The 19330-nt window shown below is 35.1% G+C and overlaps 1 protein-coding gene across 2 annotated transcripts in view; it reads right to left on the bottom strand.

The window, feature by feature from the left end:
- Positions 1-19330, bottom strand: part of PREX2 (phosphatidylinositol-3,4,5-trisphosphate dependent Rac exchange factor 2) — a 414229-nt gene that overhangs the window by 63879 nt on the left and 331020 nt on the right. For both annotated transcript variants that reach the window (XM_069100083.1, XM_069100084.1), the window contains 2 exons: positions 15025-15091; positions 14582-14772 (listed from right to left, as the gene is read on the bottom strand). In XM_069100083.1, coding sequence (XP_068956184.1) covers positions 14582-14772; positions 15025-15091 — 258 coding nt within the window. The remainder of the gene's footprint in view (positions 1-14581; positions 14773-15024; positions 15092-19330) is intronic.

Genomic DNA, 19330 nt, shown 5'->3' with positions numbered 1-19330 from the left:
AATAACATATATTATATAATAGAATTATAACCATATGTTTTCATATTTATTTTACAATAATATAAAATATAATAATAAAATAAATTATAATAATATTATATATAAAAATTATATATAAACAGGCTTGATTTCAGGGTCCAATTTTATAAGTTCATAAAAATACATAATGACAAATCTATATTTGTTGCAAAGAACCTCTTTAATAAAAAATTCAAGTTACTGACCAAATAGGTTATATGTAAATTCAACTTTTTCTTACAAGAATCTTTTATGATAGATCATATTAGAACAATGTAGAATAATTCAATCAATCAACCAATCAACAAACATTTGTTAAATACCTACTATGTTCTAACTGTGTTCTCTGAAGCTTCTGAAGTATGGAGATCCCTCTAATCTAGTCCTTTAGCAACTGCTCAAATGTTTTTAATATCTTGAATCACTTAAGCAACAGGGTGAGGACAACTGGAGTAACTAAGTGAAAGGATAAATTGGGCTACCCATAGCTATTATATAATTCAACCCTCAATTTCAGTTTTGTGACCTGTGTGGTACAGTTTTGAGTCAGATGTCCTGATTCATGCTTTGCTAGCATCAGGCATCAAGATTTAATAGCAAGCAAACCATAAAAAATCTCAGATATAACACATGGCACAGAGCCTTTCACAATTCTCAATTGCTCAGGCCTATATCTAAGGTTTGTGATGGTGTAATTCAGTCATTTTAGTCATGTCCAATTCTTCATGGCTTTATTTGGGATTTTCTTGGCAAAGGTACTGGAGTGGTGTGTCATTTCCTTCTCCAGCTTATTTTACAGATGATGAAACTAGAGCAAACAGGGTTAAGTGACTTGTCCAAGATCACACAGCTAGTAGGTATCTGAGGCCAAATTTGAACTCAGGTCCTCCTGACTCCAGGACTGGCACTCTATCCACTATGCTACCTAGATGACTCTAAAGGTTTGTGATGTAGACAGTAGAATTCTGTTAATGACTAGGTTTCCACAACAAATTAAAATAGTGTCCTCAGTTCCTATACTCAAGCTAAATTGTGAATATAGGACAGTTTATTTAACCCAACAACAAAGAAGGAAGAAAGGAACTAGGCATCTATACAGTGCCAGTCAGTGGGCTAAGGTAATCCACTACATCTTTAGCCATCATCAGTCATCTTGACTCTGTTCTGCCACTGGACTGTGATAACTCTGGAGGAGAGAGTGATGCCAATGACTTTGTGCAACTCTGCCTCACTTAAGTCCAATTTACACAGAAATCAAATGACAACAAAAAAAGAAAGAAAAAAAAGTGCTTTACAAATTTCTAATTTAAACCTCCCAACAACCAAATGTTGTTTTATCATCCCCAGTTTACAGAAAGACAGAGGTTAAATGACTTGCCCAGGGTCATGCAGCTAGTAAGTATCTGAGATCCTATTTGAATTCAGGCTTTCCTGACTCTAGGCTAGTGTTCCATCCACTTCATTCTCTAGCTGCTTTTGGAAACAACAAAACTACATAAATGAATAGTCTATAAACACAAACAATTAAGCACTCAATAAAAAATCTATATTACATGGTATATGCATTATGATGGACATTATTTATTACATTTATCTAAGTAAATGAGAGATAGAAATGTACTATTGACACTGTTGAAACCATTAATTAACACCAACTCCATTGTCAATCTTTGATGAGTGAATTATCCTGGATTGTAACAGTGATATTTTGGAAAATATGACAGTCAGTTTAAGTGAACTCGTTCTGGTTTCCCTTGTATAATTCAATGACATTGATGTTGTCAGTTTTGAGGTACCCTAATAGTTATTCATTAATTTATCAAAAATAGACCTTGGACTTCCAGACATTTCCTTATATTATAGCCTTCCAAAATGGCCATGTACTTGGCTTCTTTGCAGAACATTTAAAATTCTATGATCTCTTTCCCTTTTACAGAATAGGAGATTTTCAAATGTACCCAGAGATAACATGATTCCACTCCTGCATTTTTTCAGAAGCTTTCTTCTTTCCTCATTTGCTAATATTTGTGGACTAAGAGAATGGGCCTGGAATTTCTCAGTGCACCACCAGATTGATTATAACATCTCACATAATATACACCAATTGGGAAATTTTTTTAACATTGAGGTTTTGTTCAAATAAAAAATAAATTTCCTATTTCAATCATTAAGTTCTGAATTCTCCATATTGTTTCCTTGGAAAGAAAAATTATTATGAATTACCTGTGGTTCATCCATAAAGTTAACAAAATTGATCTATAATGAGCAGAGTATGATTTGTGTATGTTTTTTTTTTGTCCACAAGAAAATGCCTACTAGCCACTGTTACCACAAATCCAGAATATTACAACAACCTCCATACCTATCTTTCCACCTCACTTTCTATCCCTTCCCAAATATACTCTTCATACCTGCAACATGTTAAATTTTCTTGTATGAATCCAACTCTAGTTCCAAAGTCCATTGTTGTAAGACTCACTCCACATTGGAGATCAATGCCTTTCACATAAGAGGAGCTGGACATCTCCATCAGGATATCTATTTCCTGTAGTCTTCTCCTTCAATAATGTGAATTGGGGTTGGCATTGTCCATCTTCTCTCCTCTCTAGAAAAGGAAGCTTCTGAAGCAACTGGAGAATCCAAAGAGCCTGAGGAGACTCAAAGAGCTTGAAGACTTGAAGAGAGCAAACCTTTTTTCTTTCCCTTTCTTACAAACTCCACCTCATTCCTCATATTGGCACAGAATATTGATCTCCACCAATAAGAAGGGTCCCATACCACTGGGCTTTGGGACTAGGGTTACACATAGACATCCTCATGATAGTAATCTGTTCAAAAATCTTCTGTGTCTTACAAGTAAAATGTAAGTTCCTTAACCTGGTATTCAAAGCCCTCTCTAATCTAAAGCCACTCTATCATTCTCTTTTTTGACTCCTATTACTACCTTCTAACTATTTAACACTATAGTTAAACTGGTTTATTCTTATTCTACCCAATAAACTGGTTTATTTTAAAGTATCTTCCAATCTTGTGCCATTGTTTATACTTTTTTGTCTGGAATGTTCTTTGCCCTCCTCTTTACCTATTTAATTTATACCCATTCCTTAAAGACTAGTTCAAATGTTGCTACCTCCTTGAATTCTTCCCTTAACACTCTAGTTTGTAACAACCTTTACCCTTAGATATAGAATAGAACTTTGGTTTGGAGCTATCTATCTAATCCATGTAATACTGTGAATTATAGTTAGTTGCATCTGTGTGTCATCTCCTTTCTAGAATTTAAGCTCTATGAAGGTAGGGGTTGTGTCATAGCTAAATTTTTATCCCTTCTAACACCTGAGACAGTGCTTTGGACATAGGAGGTACTTGATAAATTTTGAATCAATGCATAAGGAAAAGTATGATCCACAATGATACAAGCTGATCACTACGTTTCTTCATATTTGAATATATTCTTTCATTCTTTTACAAAGGTTAAGATATCATGCTAGGTCTCTCTTTCTGTAGGAGTTTCCCCTTTCCTAGAATAATGACTTCCCAAAGACTATTCTTTTGTTTTGGAAGATTATGGTCCTTGGGCAAAGTAATTTACTTCCCACAATTTAGTTGTAGGATTCTTTATGTACTGTGACTAAATCCCAGAACAAATGTCACTTCCTCCTTGAAGTCTTCCCTTGACACCCTAGTTGGTAATTAATTCAGGTGATTTAGCCTTAAGTGTTCCTACTAATATGATTTCTGTGGCTTTCAAATCATGTCCAAAACATAAGAAAGAACGGGTACACTCTAAAGGTTAATTTGCTTTTTGGAGTCATTTGCTTTTCTTTGAACAAAAGCCAGAATCAAGCCCTAAATATTGAAAATCCCCAGAGAAAAATTTGCATAATATTTAAATGTTTCTCCAAGGTACAGTAAATAAAATGTGCTATCTCATCTCCTTCACTTCATTTAAAGTACTCAGTTGTGTTACCTTGAATGTTCTACTTTTACAACAATTTGCATTATTTAAACCCTGACTATTTGTCTACTTGTCCTTTAGTGTCACAAGAATGACACATTAATATTTGCTAAGTAGCAGAGTTTCTCAAAAATCCAAATAACAATTTGTTTTAAAAGTTAATGATAGTGCCTACATGATGACTAAAAAAATACCAAACCTCAATTACTTAATTGAAATGACAATGTGAGAGGGTTAGGGAGGGAATTAGCATTTACATAGTCTACTATGTGTCAGGTATGGTGCTAAGTTCTTTTCACTTATTATCCCATTTGATCCTCATAACAACCCTGGAAGGCATGTGCTAGTCTACAGATGAGGAAAATAATAAAACAGAAATTAAATGACTTGCCCAGGTTCACATAGCTTCTAAAAATGTTTAAGGCTGGATTTGAACTCAGGTCTTTTTGACTCCAGGACCAGTACTTTAGCCACTATACCAACTAGCTGCCTAGTGTCTCCGACTCTGTCTTCTCTCAATTTGAAGCAAGAATTATTCCACTGGTCAATTTTAATATTTTTTTTGTTATACTTTTTCCTGTCTTTTGTTCCCATTCCCCTATCAAATTAGTTTATAAGTATGTTGTTGGTATTACACTTTCCGTAGTTCAGCTAAATGGGCTTTTGTGGATTAGTATGGAAGCATAACAACCCTTTATAGCATTGTTTTTACGGGAATATGAATTGAGTCCCAAACAGCTCGGTTTAAAATGAAACTTGTTTGAATACAAACTATACCCATAATATAGACTGCCTGGGCTTCTTTTTCTCGGCTTTCTGACTACTTGTACATATGTATTTGCACATCATTACAGATAAAAGTTTGAATTTTAGAATAAACAGGCTGAATAATAAAATAGTTTGTACTATAATCCTCATTGAGCAATGAAAAGATCATCTGATTGAGAGGTAGAAGACTTTGATTAAATAATCAGATTTGTTATAAACTTGTTTTACAGAGCTTTAGATAAATAGCTTCACTGTTTAGTGTCTCAGTTTCCCAACTGTTAAATGAGAGTGTTTGACTACATGACCTCTATGAGATCTATAAGTTTTGGCATTCTATTTTATGAGATTTGTTCTGTGAGGCAAACTATATAAATGACAACTTTCTCAAGGCCAATTGGTGCTATGTTGAATTCACTGAAGTATAATACGTGCCTGAGCATTAGCTGTCAGATTATATTATTTCAAGGGGATGGATCATCTTGGGAAGCCCATTATTATGAAAGGAAAGAAATATCTAAAAAATTCTACCACCCAAATGTTAAGCTTATTTAGTTAGCCAATTATCAGTGACATAGCATACAAAGCCTAGATTCATATGCCCATATGCCTACTTATAAGTCTATGCATAGATCAGTGGACATTGTATGTATACACATCCAAGGAAACTTTGAGGCTGAGACTAGTAAACTGAACAGACTCCCCATAAAAGGTAAATTCATTTGTTACCAAGAAGATACGAAGAGAATATTCATTCATGTCCACAGATTTTTTTTATAGCAAATAGCACCAATGCTTAATATCAAATATGATGGAAAGCACAAAATTTCATTTTTTGGTTTTGAAAGAAATCTCTAAAGTCTATTCAAAGCTTAATCAAACCATCAAATCTTTCAAAAGAAAGCATAACCACAAGTTTCTGCTCCTGGCATTACATATCAGAAAAACTGGTATAATTTAAAGTTTAATTATTAATTTAAATATACCTTAGGTACATTTAGGATATATTTTATAAAGATTTCAAAGCGCTCCCAGAATTATCACACCATTTGTCTCTGTAGATTTTATTGTAAAATAAAATTATACTCAATTACAATCTAATAATTTCAAAATCTATAATGCATAAAATAATGAGGATGGGGACAACTTCCTTTGGCTTCATTCTCTATCTTTAATAAATTTCATGTTTCTATATAAGGAGTCTCACTATAGTATTATTTTAGAACTTAAGTTATAAGTACAATCATGCAATTCAGCAATAAATTGCCATCTCAAAGTCTGGATTGTGAGGGTTATTCTTTGGTAGATTCTCTCCAACATTCCTAGAATAAATCTCCTGGATGGAATTCAAGTGTTATGAGCTATCCAGAGGTCTTTTCCCCATTATACTATAGTGTGCTTCACTTCAGAAAAAGTCCCCTCCCACCTTCAACAATCCAGTTACATTAATGAAATAAGAAATTTAAAGCAGGAAGATACCCTGGTGGTCATCTAAATCAAAATTTTATGGATGAAATCATTGAGGGTCAGAAAAGACAAATAACTTGGCAAGATCACATAGCTTATAAACTGTAGAACTGGGATTTCAACCTTGGTCCTCTGACTCAAACTCAACTGGTTTTTCATTGTACCAGTGCTTTGGTTCATAAATATGTCTAGACCCATCAGAAGTTAGAAGAATATGACAGGAGTATTTGCCCAGGTGGACTTCAATAAATCATTTATTAAGCTTTACCATGTACTAGGAATTTTGCTAGGCCCTGAAGATACAAAAACAAACAGTGAAATACTTCCTATCCTCATATAACTTAATCTTAATAATGAAGTCTTAGTAAAAATTAGTGCTAAGAATTAATTTCATTTTAGGTGTGCGTATATGTGTGTATATACCTACATATGGATAACTATCTATCTATCTGTCTGTCTATCTATCTTACAGCGAATGGAGTAACTAAAAAACATTCCGCTTTAAGTTCTTGAAATAAATACCAGTGTTTATTTTCCCTTTTTTAAAACTTTAATTTCTGAATAATTTTCTCTAGAGATATAACTTTTATTTTAATTTTACTTGTTCCTACTGGCTGGGTAACAGCAACAAATAAATTAGAAGGGGGCATCCTTGGTTTTGGATGAAGAAAGATAATGCTTTCAGCCCTAATATTTTAGAGCATCCTGATTTTTACTGCATAATGAAAAACGGTTGGCTGATAGGCAGACACAGGAGTAATGAATAAAAAATCAAACACTATATTGAATGGAAAGTTGCTGCAGTGTATAAAACAATAAGGGGATTTAGAAATCCCTCTAGCACCCTTCCTAATTTCCTCTATCAGGGAAAAAATTTTTCCTTTCCACTCACTCAGACTCCCTTCATCCCAAACTCAGCATTTGTTTTAAGAAAGTCACAATGTAGAATCAAGTAGGCTATTTACTTATATAAAAATAAATTAATTTGACATACTGGACATACATGTAACTTGGGTAAAATGTAACTGTGAATATGAGTACTATGTATGAGGATGTATATTTCTCTTGATAAGAGAAGAGGTCAAGAGGTTCTCCATCTCTATGTGATCTATTTTTTTGTCTATCAGACAAAGGAAAAATTGGAAAATAAAAACAAAGCAAGAAATAGAAGAATAAGCAAAAGCTAAACTATTCATTAGAAATAACCTATACAGGCTAAGTACTCTTTTCTTTCCTATCATTCATTGATAGAGAGATAAGAGACACATAACGAAACACACTAATTAACCTAGTCTGGAATCAGCTTATAGATTTCAAACTACAAAGTAGATAAAATATCAACAAGTTGAATACTCTCTTTTTTTTCAGATGAGAGAACTGAGGCACAAGGAAGTGAAGTGACTTCCCAAGCACCTGCAAGAAATAAGCAGCAGATTCAGGAACTTGAATGGAGCTCCTCAGACTCTAGATCCAGTGCGGCTTAGTCATTTCTGTTGTGTTTGACTCTTGGTGACCCTATTTGGGGTTTTCTTGGTGAAGATACTGGGGTGATTTGACATTTCCTTCTCCAGCTCACTTTACAGATGAGGAAACTGAGGCAAACAGGGTTTAAATGACTTGCCCAGGGTCAAACAGATAGGATGTGTCTGAGGACTGATTTGAGTTCAGAAAGATGAGTCCTCCTGACTCCAGGTCTGGCACTCTATCCCTTGCATCCTCTAACTGCCCCAAATCTGAACATAGGGCTCACCTATCCCAATCTTTCCATGTTAGAGAAGGAGTAACTGAGGTTTAGAGAATGTAAGTAACTCACATATCAAGTTTAGCAACAGAATTAGGATAAGAGTCAGGTTACAAATCAATGCTACCATTTCCTCTGGAAAAGTGATGTCAACTTACTGCCTAATTGTTGGTCTGCAGCTATGTTTTCTCTTCCTATTAGAATATATGCTTTTTAAGGGTAGGTAATTCCTACTTTTGTGTCACCAATCTCAGCACATTGCTTAACATACAGAAAATACTCAGTAATTCTTTCATTCATTCATTCAGATTTGAACTCTAAATCCAATGTTCTTCATTAAGATAAATTGTCTCTCAAATGGAAGTGTGTGGCTTCTTCCATATTTATTACCTAAAGTTACTTCTTCCATTTCTTCGTTGTTCCCACAAATAGACACATATCACTTATGTTTTCAATCGAAAAGCCCTGCTGTATACTGTAGAAATGTCAAAGGGGGAATCATATTGGTCAAAACTAAGACTACCCCCAGAAGGCCATTCCTCAAAAAACAGATCTTTGAGGTAGGTCATTCAGTGCACAGAAACTTGGAGTTAAGAATCAGGAAGGCTTGAGTTCCAAACCTGCCTTAAACACTTTCTAGCTCTGTGATCTTGGTCAAGTAACTTGGCTGCTTTCAACCTTAATTTCCTCATTTGTAAAATGTAGATAATGTTGGGGTTAGTTATTGTGAGGATGAGAGCTGACATTGCTTGTATAAAGTGTTTTGTAAGCCTTAAATTGCGATATAAATGTTACGATTATTATTGTTATTTATATACTAAAAATAAATTATGCAAAAAATGATCATGCCAAAAACAAACACCACCCCCTTCTAATTTGAAAAAAACTCATTTTGTTTCTGTATTCCCTGCACAAGGCCTGAAACACAGCATTTTGCATATGTTGCTTGTTTAGATTCTCTTAGAATAACCTTCCTTAGTAATAGGTCACAAAGCTCTCAGCTGGCTAATCTTAGCCTGTTTTTGTTGTTTTCTGAAGCAATATTATGTGTCATCTTTCATCCACCTCCACCAGAGTCTCAAGCATATTAACTTGTACTCTAAATTTCTTGTGCCCTTGACTACCATGTTATTTCCACTTGGCAAAAATATTAAATGTTTGTTGGCTGAGCTGGTGTGTGGTATCATAGAAATGATGATTGTCAATGTCTTTGCATTATGCACTCTTCTGCAATTAAGGAATTAAGTACTTGGCAGACAATAAATGCTTCTTGAATTGAACTGAAATCATAATGAATAAGAACAGTTGATAAGAGAAATGGACAGAAAGGAAGTTTTTCCAGGAGCTTTATTATATGCAAAGAACTACCTCAGGAAATAAAATCTAATAAAACATAGAACCAGGCAACACATTACTGGTAGTTTTTCAATAGTTCATTCTGAAATCTACTCCTACTAATTTTAAATCCAGCATGTGCAGCTGTAACATTTTTTAGGTTGTCAAAAGAAATTAGAAATCTGTGAATAATTAGATCCTTTTAAAACAAAAGGTAAGTGCTATAATTCCTAACATTCCATATACATATTTAGGGTTTTGTTTCCAGCTTTAGATCACCACAGATTCCTGATTTCCTAAAATATGTTAATAAAGTCCATCAGAATCAAAGATTCCATGACAGTTACTTAGCCAGAATTATGTCATTTTCTCAGTTAACATAGATTATAGGTTATTTTCTATGTTTATTTGAAATGATCATAGAATAAAATCTCAGAAATAGTGTTCCAGTTTTTAGAGTGAATATCCTTTGTGAAGATTTTATATAAATATGTGTTGATAGTAAAGATTTCAGATGTTAATATTTTATTTTCTTTCTACTTTCTGACTTAAAATTGTTAAAGGACTCTTCAGGGAATGGATTGGAGATTTCTGGCATAAGTACATATTTTTCAAATCTGTAAGTATAAATAAAACACTCCATAAATCAAAGTTTATATTTTTAAAATATGAAATTGTATAACTTTCAAGTGGTTTTAACTTGAAGAAAGGACAATTTAACTTGGATGTCAGAAAAAGCAGATCATCCTATTCCAAGAATCAAAATTATTAGTCATGTACCTGATTCACTTAGAGGAGGATTCAGTGACTATGCAATGATTGCATGATAGTTATCTGTGCCTTTTATGAAGACCATTCTAAAAATTGCTGTATGCCTATCTAAGGAAATAATCTGGATAACCTACTTGTGATTCCTAGGATTAAGCATAACATTTAAGTGGACTTAGTGAATATGGATGAATAAATGAATGGGAAAAGCCCAAATCAAAACAAATAGTGAAGAAAGTAATAGGATGAATGAATGAAGGAATATTTATTAAGCATTTACTATGAGCAAAGCACAATGCTAAGTACTAGGGATAAAAGTGAAAAGTAATAATACTTTTCCTGTTTTCAAGGAGTTTATATTCTAATTGGGATAGAAAACACATGTAGAAGATTTTAGCTGCCAATCAGGTAGAAACATCCTCAAGATGAAGAAAAGCAAATGTTGATGCATCATTTTAAATGATTTTTCCACCAATAATATATCCGTTTCTGATGATGAGCCATTAGACGATGCCATGGACTTCTTTGTGCAGAGAACTTTCTTTTTGGGTCTTTAGTAGATGTGGTTTCAATACCTTTATTTGTCCCATGACATCTTCATGGGGTGCACCGGCTGTGGTGGGCTAGGCTAGCAGTAGGACCAGTATTCCAGGACAGGGTAAGGATAATTGTCGAAATTCTTGGGGCTCTTGCATTTATCTATCCTTCAACTGCAGTTGTTCATGACTGGCACTGGGAGCAGAAAAGTCGGGCCTTTTCCACTGAGATTTCTCCCCTCAGTAGCCCAGGCTGGAAGCAGGACCAACCATCTATTCTAGATGATACTGCTATTCCCAAGGCTCTTGTGTTCAAGATCCTAGACTATCCCAATCAGCCTGAGGGGAAGTTGTGGTCAAGAGGATAGTGGTGGTTTGACCTATGTGACTCAACCTGCCTCTTTTCTTCCATGCAGGTTACTTGCTACTTGAGTAAGAATCATAGATATAGAGTTGGAAAGAACCTTGGAAGTCATATAGTTCAGCATTCCCTCCCTTTAAAAGATAAAGAAACTGAGGTCCAAAAGATTTATAATTTTCCTTTATGCACACATCACATGAAGCTCTACTGAAGGAACTGGGTATGAAAGACATAAGTCGCAAAGGAAGAAAATTTAGGTTGATTTTAGAGGGAGAAAATGGGGAGGCAAAAAAAATCTGCCTAACAATTAGAATGATCCAACAGTGGAAAGAACTTCTTCAGCAGGTAGCACTTCTCCCTCTCATTGCCCATCTCCATTGAAGAACTTTAAGCAAAGGCCAATAACTTATCAAAAGGTCATGTATAATATTTTGTTTTGATTTTTTTTGATTATTCAGGTATGGGATGGACTAGATGACTTCTGGAACACCTTCCACTTAGATATTCTAATCCTATGATTTTATGATGCTGTTGCACTGGGACTCAGAGAAATATAAAATAAATAAATAAAACCTAGAGGAAGGCTACCAATACATTGGTGGATTCTCTAGAGAGGATTTCTGGTGGATAATGGATAAGAATAGTACTTTAAGAAAGGCGCAGATGGGTTGCAATCTGAACCAATGAGGAGACTCACTGAAGCAATTAAATAATAGATCTCTTGATGTGATAAAGTCATGAATAGATGATTGGTTTGGGGGAAATTCACTAAGAGGTACAATTGTTGTAAGGTAACCCAAATCACATGCCACCTGATTTGGAGCCCACCATTAAGCCACCATTGAGCCCCTTTTATTTGTCTTTGTCTTTATCCTAAACCCTGTAACTGCTTGTAACAGCTTAAAGGCATAGTCCTGGGTAAAGGTGAATCACCCAAGGCATAGTCCGCTTCTCCCTTATCTTTCCCTTAAGTTAGTACTTCCCTAAATCAGTAAGCTTGAAGCAGTATGTTGTATAAGAATTATGGTGCAAGTCTGTATAGAGATCACGGGGCAAGTCTATCCCATGCAAGAGACTACCCTGTTCTGGGATGCTGACCCAGCAAGGTCCTCCAACCAGAACACTGAAAAAGCAAGGGTCCCTCACACCCTTCACCCAGAACATGACCCTGACCTGTTCTATGACCCAGCCTGTTCTGGGAATTCCACTCCCCCTGTGCCCTCCACCCTGTATTAGGAGGGACCCCAGCTGCACCCTTGTGCCATATTTCCCAAATTAGCCCTGAGCTATAGATCCAACCAATGGCTGTTCTTGGCTTCTGTATGTCATTTGCTTATGCTTGTTCCCTTCCCTGATTGTGGTTTTTGCCTTTATAAGCATTGCCTGTACCCCAATTTGGGGCTACCTGATTTGAGTGTATACTCCAGGCAGTCAGGTGCTTGATCAATAAATCCACATCTAAATTTGTCTAAAACCCAGATCTTGGTCTCCCTCTTATTCTCTTCACAACACAGTACCCTTCTAAGTAAAGATTACTTCAAAAGTCTACAGTTTATTCTATAAATTAGTTATTTTGCATTTTCAATGGAACCCTAATAATGATTCCTTTACAATAGAGGTACAAAAATAAAGCATTAAAGTGAAATTAATATGATGATAGTTAAAATAGTAGTAAAAATAAGACCACATATTTTAAATATATCTCAAGTCAACAAACATGTATTAAGTGTCTACTATGTGCCAGATGCTATTCCAAGGTTACAAAGATAGGGATGCTAGGGATATAAAGAAAATAAAAACAAAAAATACCCAAAGCTCAAAAGTTAAAAGTATTACTTTAACAGAATAAACAAATTTTAGAAGGTGAACTGTACTGGATTAGAAAAAAAGGGAGGAAATTCTATAATAATAGATACCCTAGTCCTATTTCTACAGGCTTAAGAAAAGTCTGCATCTGGTGACAGAAGACTGCTATTTCAAATCAAGGACCCATTAATCTCTGACCCATTCTTCAGTCTTGAGATAAGAAAGAAGAGGGTGAAGTGATAAATTATTTACTTCATCAACAGATAATGGATTCTGGAAAGGTAAACAGGGATTTCCAACTAACTGGGCTTTTTTTCCCTCTTAAAATTATTTATTTCATATCTTTATTTTTACATAAATGATAAATTTCTTCCAAAAGAACCCTTTGTAGCTAGTAATTACACTCAAGCAAAACATATTTGGCTACCTCTGAAAATGCATGCTTTGTTCTGTATCCCTAGCCTACCATTTTCTCTGTCCCAAAAAAAATAGGAGGCTTTCTTGATCATCAGTCAGTTTTCTGAAGCCATTATTGGGTAATAAAATGAGTTATTAATTTGTCTTTCAATATTGTTCTCCTTTACATTAGTGTGAACATGATATAAAATGTTCTAGCTCTGCTTATTTTCTTTTGCATTATTTTATGTGTCTTTACAAATTTATCTGAATTATTTATATTTGTTATTACTTAGGACTCAATAATCTTACATACATTCATAGATCTAGGACCATCCCCACCTTGCCCCAAGGACATCTAGTTAAACTCACTCATTTCATGGATAAGGAAACTGAGACCCAAGGAAATTAACTGACTTGCCGAGTCAAACCAATAATAAGAGGAAGAATTAAGTTTTGAACCAATGTCCTCTGATTCCACATTATTCTTTAATTGATCAGTACCTATTTTGTTTTAGTTCTTTGTTTTTAAAAAGTACTGCTATAAATATTTTTATAAATATGGAACACTTTCCACTCTCTTTGACATCCCTACTGTACATGACTACTAATGAAATCACTGGGTCAAGAGGCATATGTAGTTTAGTAACTTTTAGTATAATTCCAACTAGCTTCATAGAATAGTTGAACCAATTCAGAGTTAAACCGAGAATGCATTAATATGTACATCTTCACCTAGTCCCTCTAACATTTGATAAAAATGACAAAAGACCCCAAAGTAATATATTTCCATAACATACTTCACTTCTTCCCACCTAGTCATCTATATTTATGGGCACTTGACTTTTCCTCCCCCATCATCCCTCTCTAAAGCATGTCTGCCAAAGAAAAAAATATTGAGCAAAGATTTCCCTAAAAAAAAAAAACTCTCTTCCATTCCTCAAGAGGAATTCTACCTTTAATAGAGAATACATACTTGTGGTATAAAAAACCAGCAATTCCTTAGATTCCTATCTGCTGGGTTGCAGGGGATTTAAATGCACTTTACCTTTTCTGAACACCTACTACTAATAATCTCTAGTGATAATCATTGAGAACTTCTTGACAAACTGAGACTTTGTCAACAAAATACAGAATTGATATAAGCATGAATTGTTATTTACAACATCAATCATAATTGTATTTATTTGTACAAACAAGCAGCAATTGAAAATGTATATATTAGGCTCAGTGATCATTACTCATAAATTATTTTATTTTAATTACCAAATCTCAAAACTTTTTTTTTAAATATTCAGAATATTTGATTACTTCTGGTTCAAAATGTAGTTAGAGAATGCCCCCTCTCAAGTAACCAAATGAAAGTAGGACACACTACATAAAACCTCACAATTCCCCCTAAAATAAGAAAGATGAATAAGGACACCTACCTATGCACTCCACTATTGCACATGATGATGTGGCATGCTCCTAGCCTATTGCAGAGTTCGGAAGAGACTGACAGAAGTCCAACTCCTGAGGCACTACAAGCTGTGTAAGCACAGGCCGCTGTTCGTTTGGATCTAATGAATGAGATTACCAGGCGATAAAGTTCATCCAAAGCATTCAGAGGTCTCATGAGCTGCAGGAGAAAGTACACATAAAGAAAGGCAAATATGTTTCAAGAGACATTTTGCAACTACGGTGTCTTTCTTTGTTTACTGAATAGACTAGGAAAAAAATGCTATTACCACTCTTCTGAGATGACAGAAATGGATAATTCAAATATTATCATTGAAGAGGTTACCATTGTCTAGGACAAAACCAAACAGGTTTGCAGAGCAGTGCATTTAACTGACAAAGAAACATTAAACTAAATTTTCTCTCCTTTTACCTTATCTATATAAGCAGCTTTTGATGTGGAGTTAGGAGGTGAATTTGACTTGTCCAGGTAGAAAGCCCTAAAAGAATCCAAAGGAGGAAAAAAGTTACTTATTGTTTAGTAAATGTTAGGACATCAATTTTTAAAAATGATCACATGTGCTTTTTTTTACTTTTCTTTTTTATTTTGTTTTTAAAGAAACTGGGAATAAACAGGAGCTATGGGAAAGAGAATGAGGGAATAATAAACATTGCTCCTTTCAAAGTAACTGCTAAATCTTCAAATTCCCAAGATTATCTACATCCATGTAGCCATGGGGAAATTCCCCCCCCCCCAGATATTCACTTATTACACAATGGGTGTGCTTAGGAATAACCTTCTATCTAAGAGCTCAGAATTTGCTAGTCACATTTTTCTAATGCCTCACAGCTACTTATTGGTCAGAAATAATAATGGAAAATTCACTTGTCCTTTTTTAGTTAGAAAAATAATATTCAGTAAGTTCTTTACTAATTCAGGCCATGGTCAAAGCCAACCTAGCATGCAAGTTATACTCCTGGATCTTGAAAGATGACAGATTCAGCATATGGCACAGTGCTGCCCTCCTGAGACCATGAAGTACATCAGGGTCATCCAGGACAAGGCACAGGAACCTCTCTGGAATAAAATTACCTAAACTTCCAGGAAGCGTCTTGAGTACAAATGAACTGTTGAATGTTCCCTGCATTTAAACACACTAATCAGTAGTAGATTGCCTTGCCTTAGACTGACTCAAAGCCCATCAAAGTCCTTCTTTCCATCTCTTGGATAATGGTATCCATAAAATCTCTGGTAACAGAGTCAGACCTTAGTATTTCATCTTGCTCCCAAATGTGTCCTTATTGTCACCTTTTACCCTCTGGTAAGGTTTATTCTTGCACCTTTTGGGTTTTTCCTTAATTGCTAGTAACTCTGCTTCTCTTGGCACATGACAATAGTTAGAAAGATTTTGTGAATATTTGAATCCTTTCAATTTTAGTGACGTGGCTTTTAAAAAAATTTTTTATCTTTTTTTTTTTTTTGCAGGGGGGAAGGCAGGGCAATTGGGGTTAAGTGACTTGTGCAACGTCACACAGCTAGCAAGTGATAAATGTCTGAGGCTGAATTGGAACTCAGATCCTTCTGACTCCAGGGCTGGTGCTCTATTCACTGTGTGACCTAGCCCTCCTCCCTACACCCAGTGTGGCTTTTTATATCTATAAAATAGCTATTTCTTAATATCAAAAGGAGATATATTAAAATTCAGATTTTTTCTTAATTTTTGGGGGGGGAGAAGGTAGGGCAATTGGGATTAAGTGACTTGCCCAAGGTCACACAGCTAGTTTAACTGTCTGAAGCCAGATTTTAACTCAGGTCCTCCTGACTCTAGGGCTGGTGCTCTATTCATTGTGCCACCTAGCTGCCCCAGATTTTTTTTTATAATACCAATAGACACACTTTGAATTTCCAAAATAAGATGCTCTGAAGAAGAAACTCAATTAATACTCACTCATGTGAGTACCTTCAGAACAAAAAGGCAAAAACACTATTCTCCCCAAAAGGTCTAATTGTGGCAAGAAGAAGATGCAGGATTCTCAAAGACTATACCAGTAACAAGTCTTGCTAAAAGGCAAAGGACTCAAGTATAGTTCCAAAAAGGATCCTCTGTCTCTTGAAGACAAGCCTAGTTATATATGGAGAGGCTCTTCATCCTGGCCTTTAATTTATGAATCTGTTGGCCATGGCAACCCACTAAACAAAGTAAAATGCAAAATGTATCTTAGTCCTGTGGCTCCCTCTTGCACTTCAACAATGACAGGAGCAACAATCAGAGAATGCTAAGGATCACATTTATTTTAAGTCATCTAGAAACACTACTAAAGCTTTTGGGACTCTAAACATGAGATCCTTGTCATATGACCAACAAGCTGCATATAATTTCATAGGAAATGAAATATATCAATAGTTATATACTCACAAGAAATAAAACCAGAAGATATTAAGAAGTGGCAATTAAATTGAAAGACGATTCTCATTCCCTTAGGAGAGGCTAATAAAGAAGTTGCCAATGCTGGCTTCCTTGCACACCCAAAGGCAATAAGAAGCATCACTTTGTATGACAATTAATCATTTTAACTTATACTGCTAATGATGAGCCAAAAAAAGAGATAATCATGAAAATAATTATAGTTTATGAACCTACATATGGATGAAAACATATATCCTCTGAAGAATTTCACAGGATTCTCCAAGATAATTCAATATATACAAGCTAGGAATTTATAGTACACAGATCAGGTATGTCAGCTCTCCCAGAGGAAGCACAATCTTTGGTCCCTCCCTTTGCCCCCTGGGCACAGGCCAATCCCACTGCTACATTCTAATATATTCAGCCTGCAAACTGTATGCATGCCTTTGATATACATCGGCACTTAGAGTACAAAAAGGAAAATGTTGAAAAATATAATGGAAAATGTGGTATGGGATTGAGATAAAGGAGGTCAAAAAGGAGGGGGAATCAAGATGGAAGACATATTGGGATGCTACTGCAATAGTCCTGCAGAATGGTAATAAGGGCACATTACAAATGGGGAACACCAATGGGAATAAAGAAGAAACAAAAGTGAAAAAATGTTAAAAAGGTAAAATCTATAGGATTCAGCAATTGACAGAAGATTTCATATATATATGTACATACATATACACACATGTGTAATATGCAGACACATACATGCATATACACATGCACACACATACATGTCTATATGTGCGTGTGCATGTGCATGTGCATGATGCTTTAAACCTGGAAGACTGAGTTAATTATGGTGCTACTGACAAATAATGAAATGAGAACAAGAAATAGGTTTAGGGAAAGATAATAAGTAATTTGGCCATTCTCAGGTCAAGTTAAATTAGAGAGTCAGAATTTTTAATGTGTCATTCCACGATTCCTGTACAGAAATTTGCCAAAGTACAGAAAGTGAAGAGAATAGTAATAATAAGATCACATTGCGGGAAAAATGTTTCAGAGTTGAACATAGCTAGTTAAACCACTTGTTACGATTGAGGCTTCTCTAAACCTTGAGGCACTTGGAGAAAAATGTGTTATATAAATACTTACCAAAGATCATTATCACTTCCTCAGGATACTGCACTACACAAACCTGACATTACTGCTGACTAAGTTCTACTACATTTAAAAAGAGCTTTATAAACCTTAAAGTACTGTGTACACAGGGTTTTTTTGTGATTACTATATTGGGTACACTCTTCTTTCTTTCAGAAAGCCCCATTCCCTTCCAAAAGAGAGTGTTGCTGACTCAGTTGATCTCATTCTGTTATCTTCTATTAGGTTGAGTTGGCAGAACTTTCAAATTTGCAGATAAAAAAGATGGATTCAAGAAGGTAAGAGTTTATGGGAAGAAAAGTTTCATGGCAGTTTTCAATTAAATTCAACTCAAATTCGGTAGGTAACTATTATTTGCAAAGTGTTGGGGGCATGAATATGAAAAAAGGCAGTCTCTGCCATTAAGGGAATTAAATTAAGGAGATGGGGGGGTAGTGTGGCAGGGATACCACCATGCAGACAAAAAAAATATGAAACAAAATAGAATGGAATAAAGACCAATGAGAGATCCATATAGTATTATGTAAGAAACTCTGAAAAGAAAAAATCACTTTCAGCTGAGAGGGTCAAGGAAAACTTCAGGGAAGAGGTACCTCAGCTAGAAGCTAAGAGAAAATAATTACTCTACATGTAGAAATGTGGAGAGATTGCATTTCAGGCAGCTTGTAAAACTGTACAGAGATATGAAGAGATAATATGAAAATAGAGAACCACTTAATTAGAATGTTGAATGAAGTGAAGATTGTATGATTTAGTAAGAGTTATTCGCTGTTTTTAGGCCTTAAAGTCTTTTTAAAAATATATTGAGATTTATTTCATTAAATATTTCCCAACTATATGTAAAAAAACTAAACATTTAAAAGAAATTTGAGTTTCAAATTCTTTTCCTCCTTCCTGCCCCACCCACCTCCTTGAGAAGGCAGGCAATTTGATAAGGATTATATATGTGAAGTCATGTAAAACATGTCTAGGAAGATTAATTTGGCAAACGCTTATCATCCAGCCAAATTTGCCCATTTGCTGTTTTCCACACATGAAATTCAAACTGTTGTCTCTGGGCCACTGCAAGGCTATCCCACTCCTGGAATGATCTTCTCTGGAGCAAGAGAAGAGAAGGTGGGGGGTTGGGGGGGGGTGACCCATGTTGGGGGATTTGTGGGGCATAACAATGGA

Source organism: Petaurus breviceps, unplaced genomic scaffold (genome assembly GCF_028583685.1).
Source record: "Petaurus breviceps papuanus isolate PSGF00001 unplaced genomic scaffold, PetGlider_PUasm1.0 38, whole genome shotgun sequence".
Classification (NCBI taxonomy): Eukaryota; Metazoa; Chordata; class Mammalia; order Diprotodontia; family Petauridae; genus Petaurus; species Petaurus breviceps.
The sequence above is the reverse complement of the archived record's forward strand: the minus strand, read 5'-3'. Positions and strand labels throughout refer to the sequence as shown.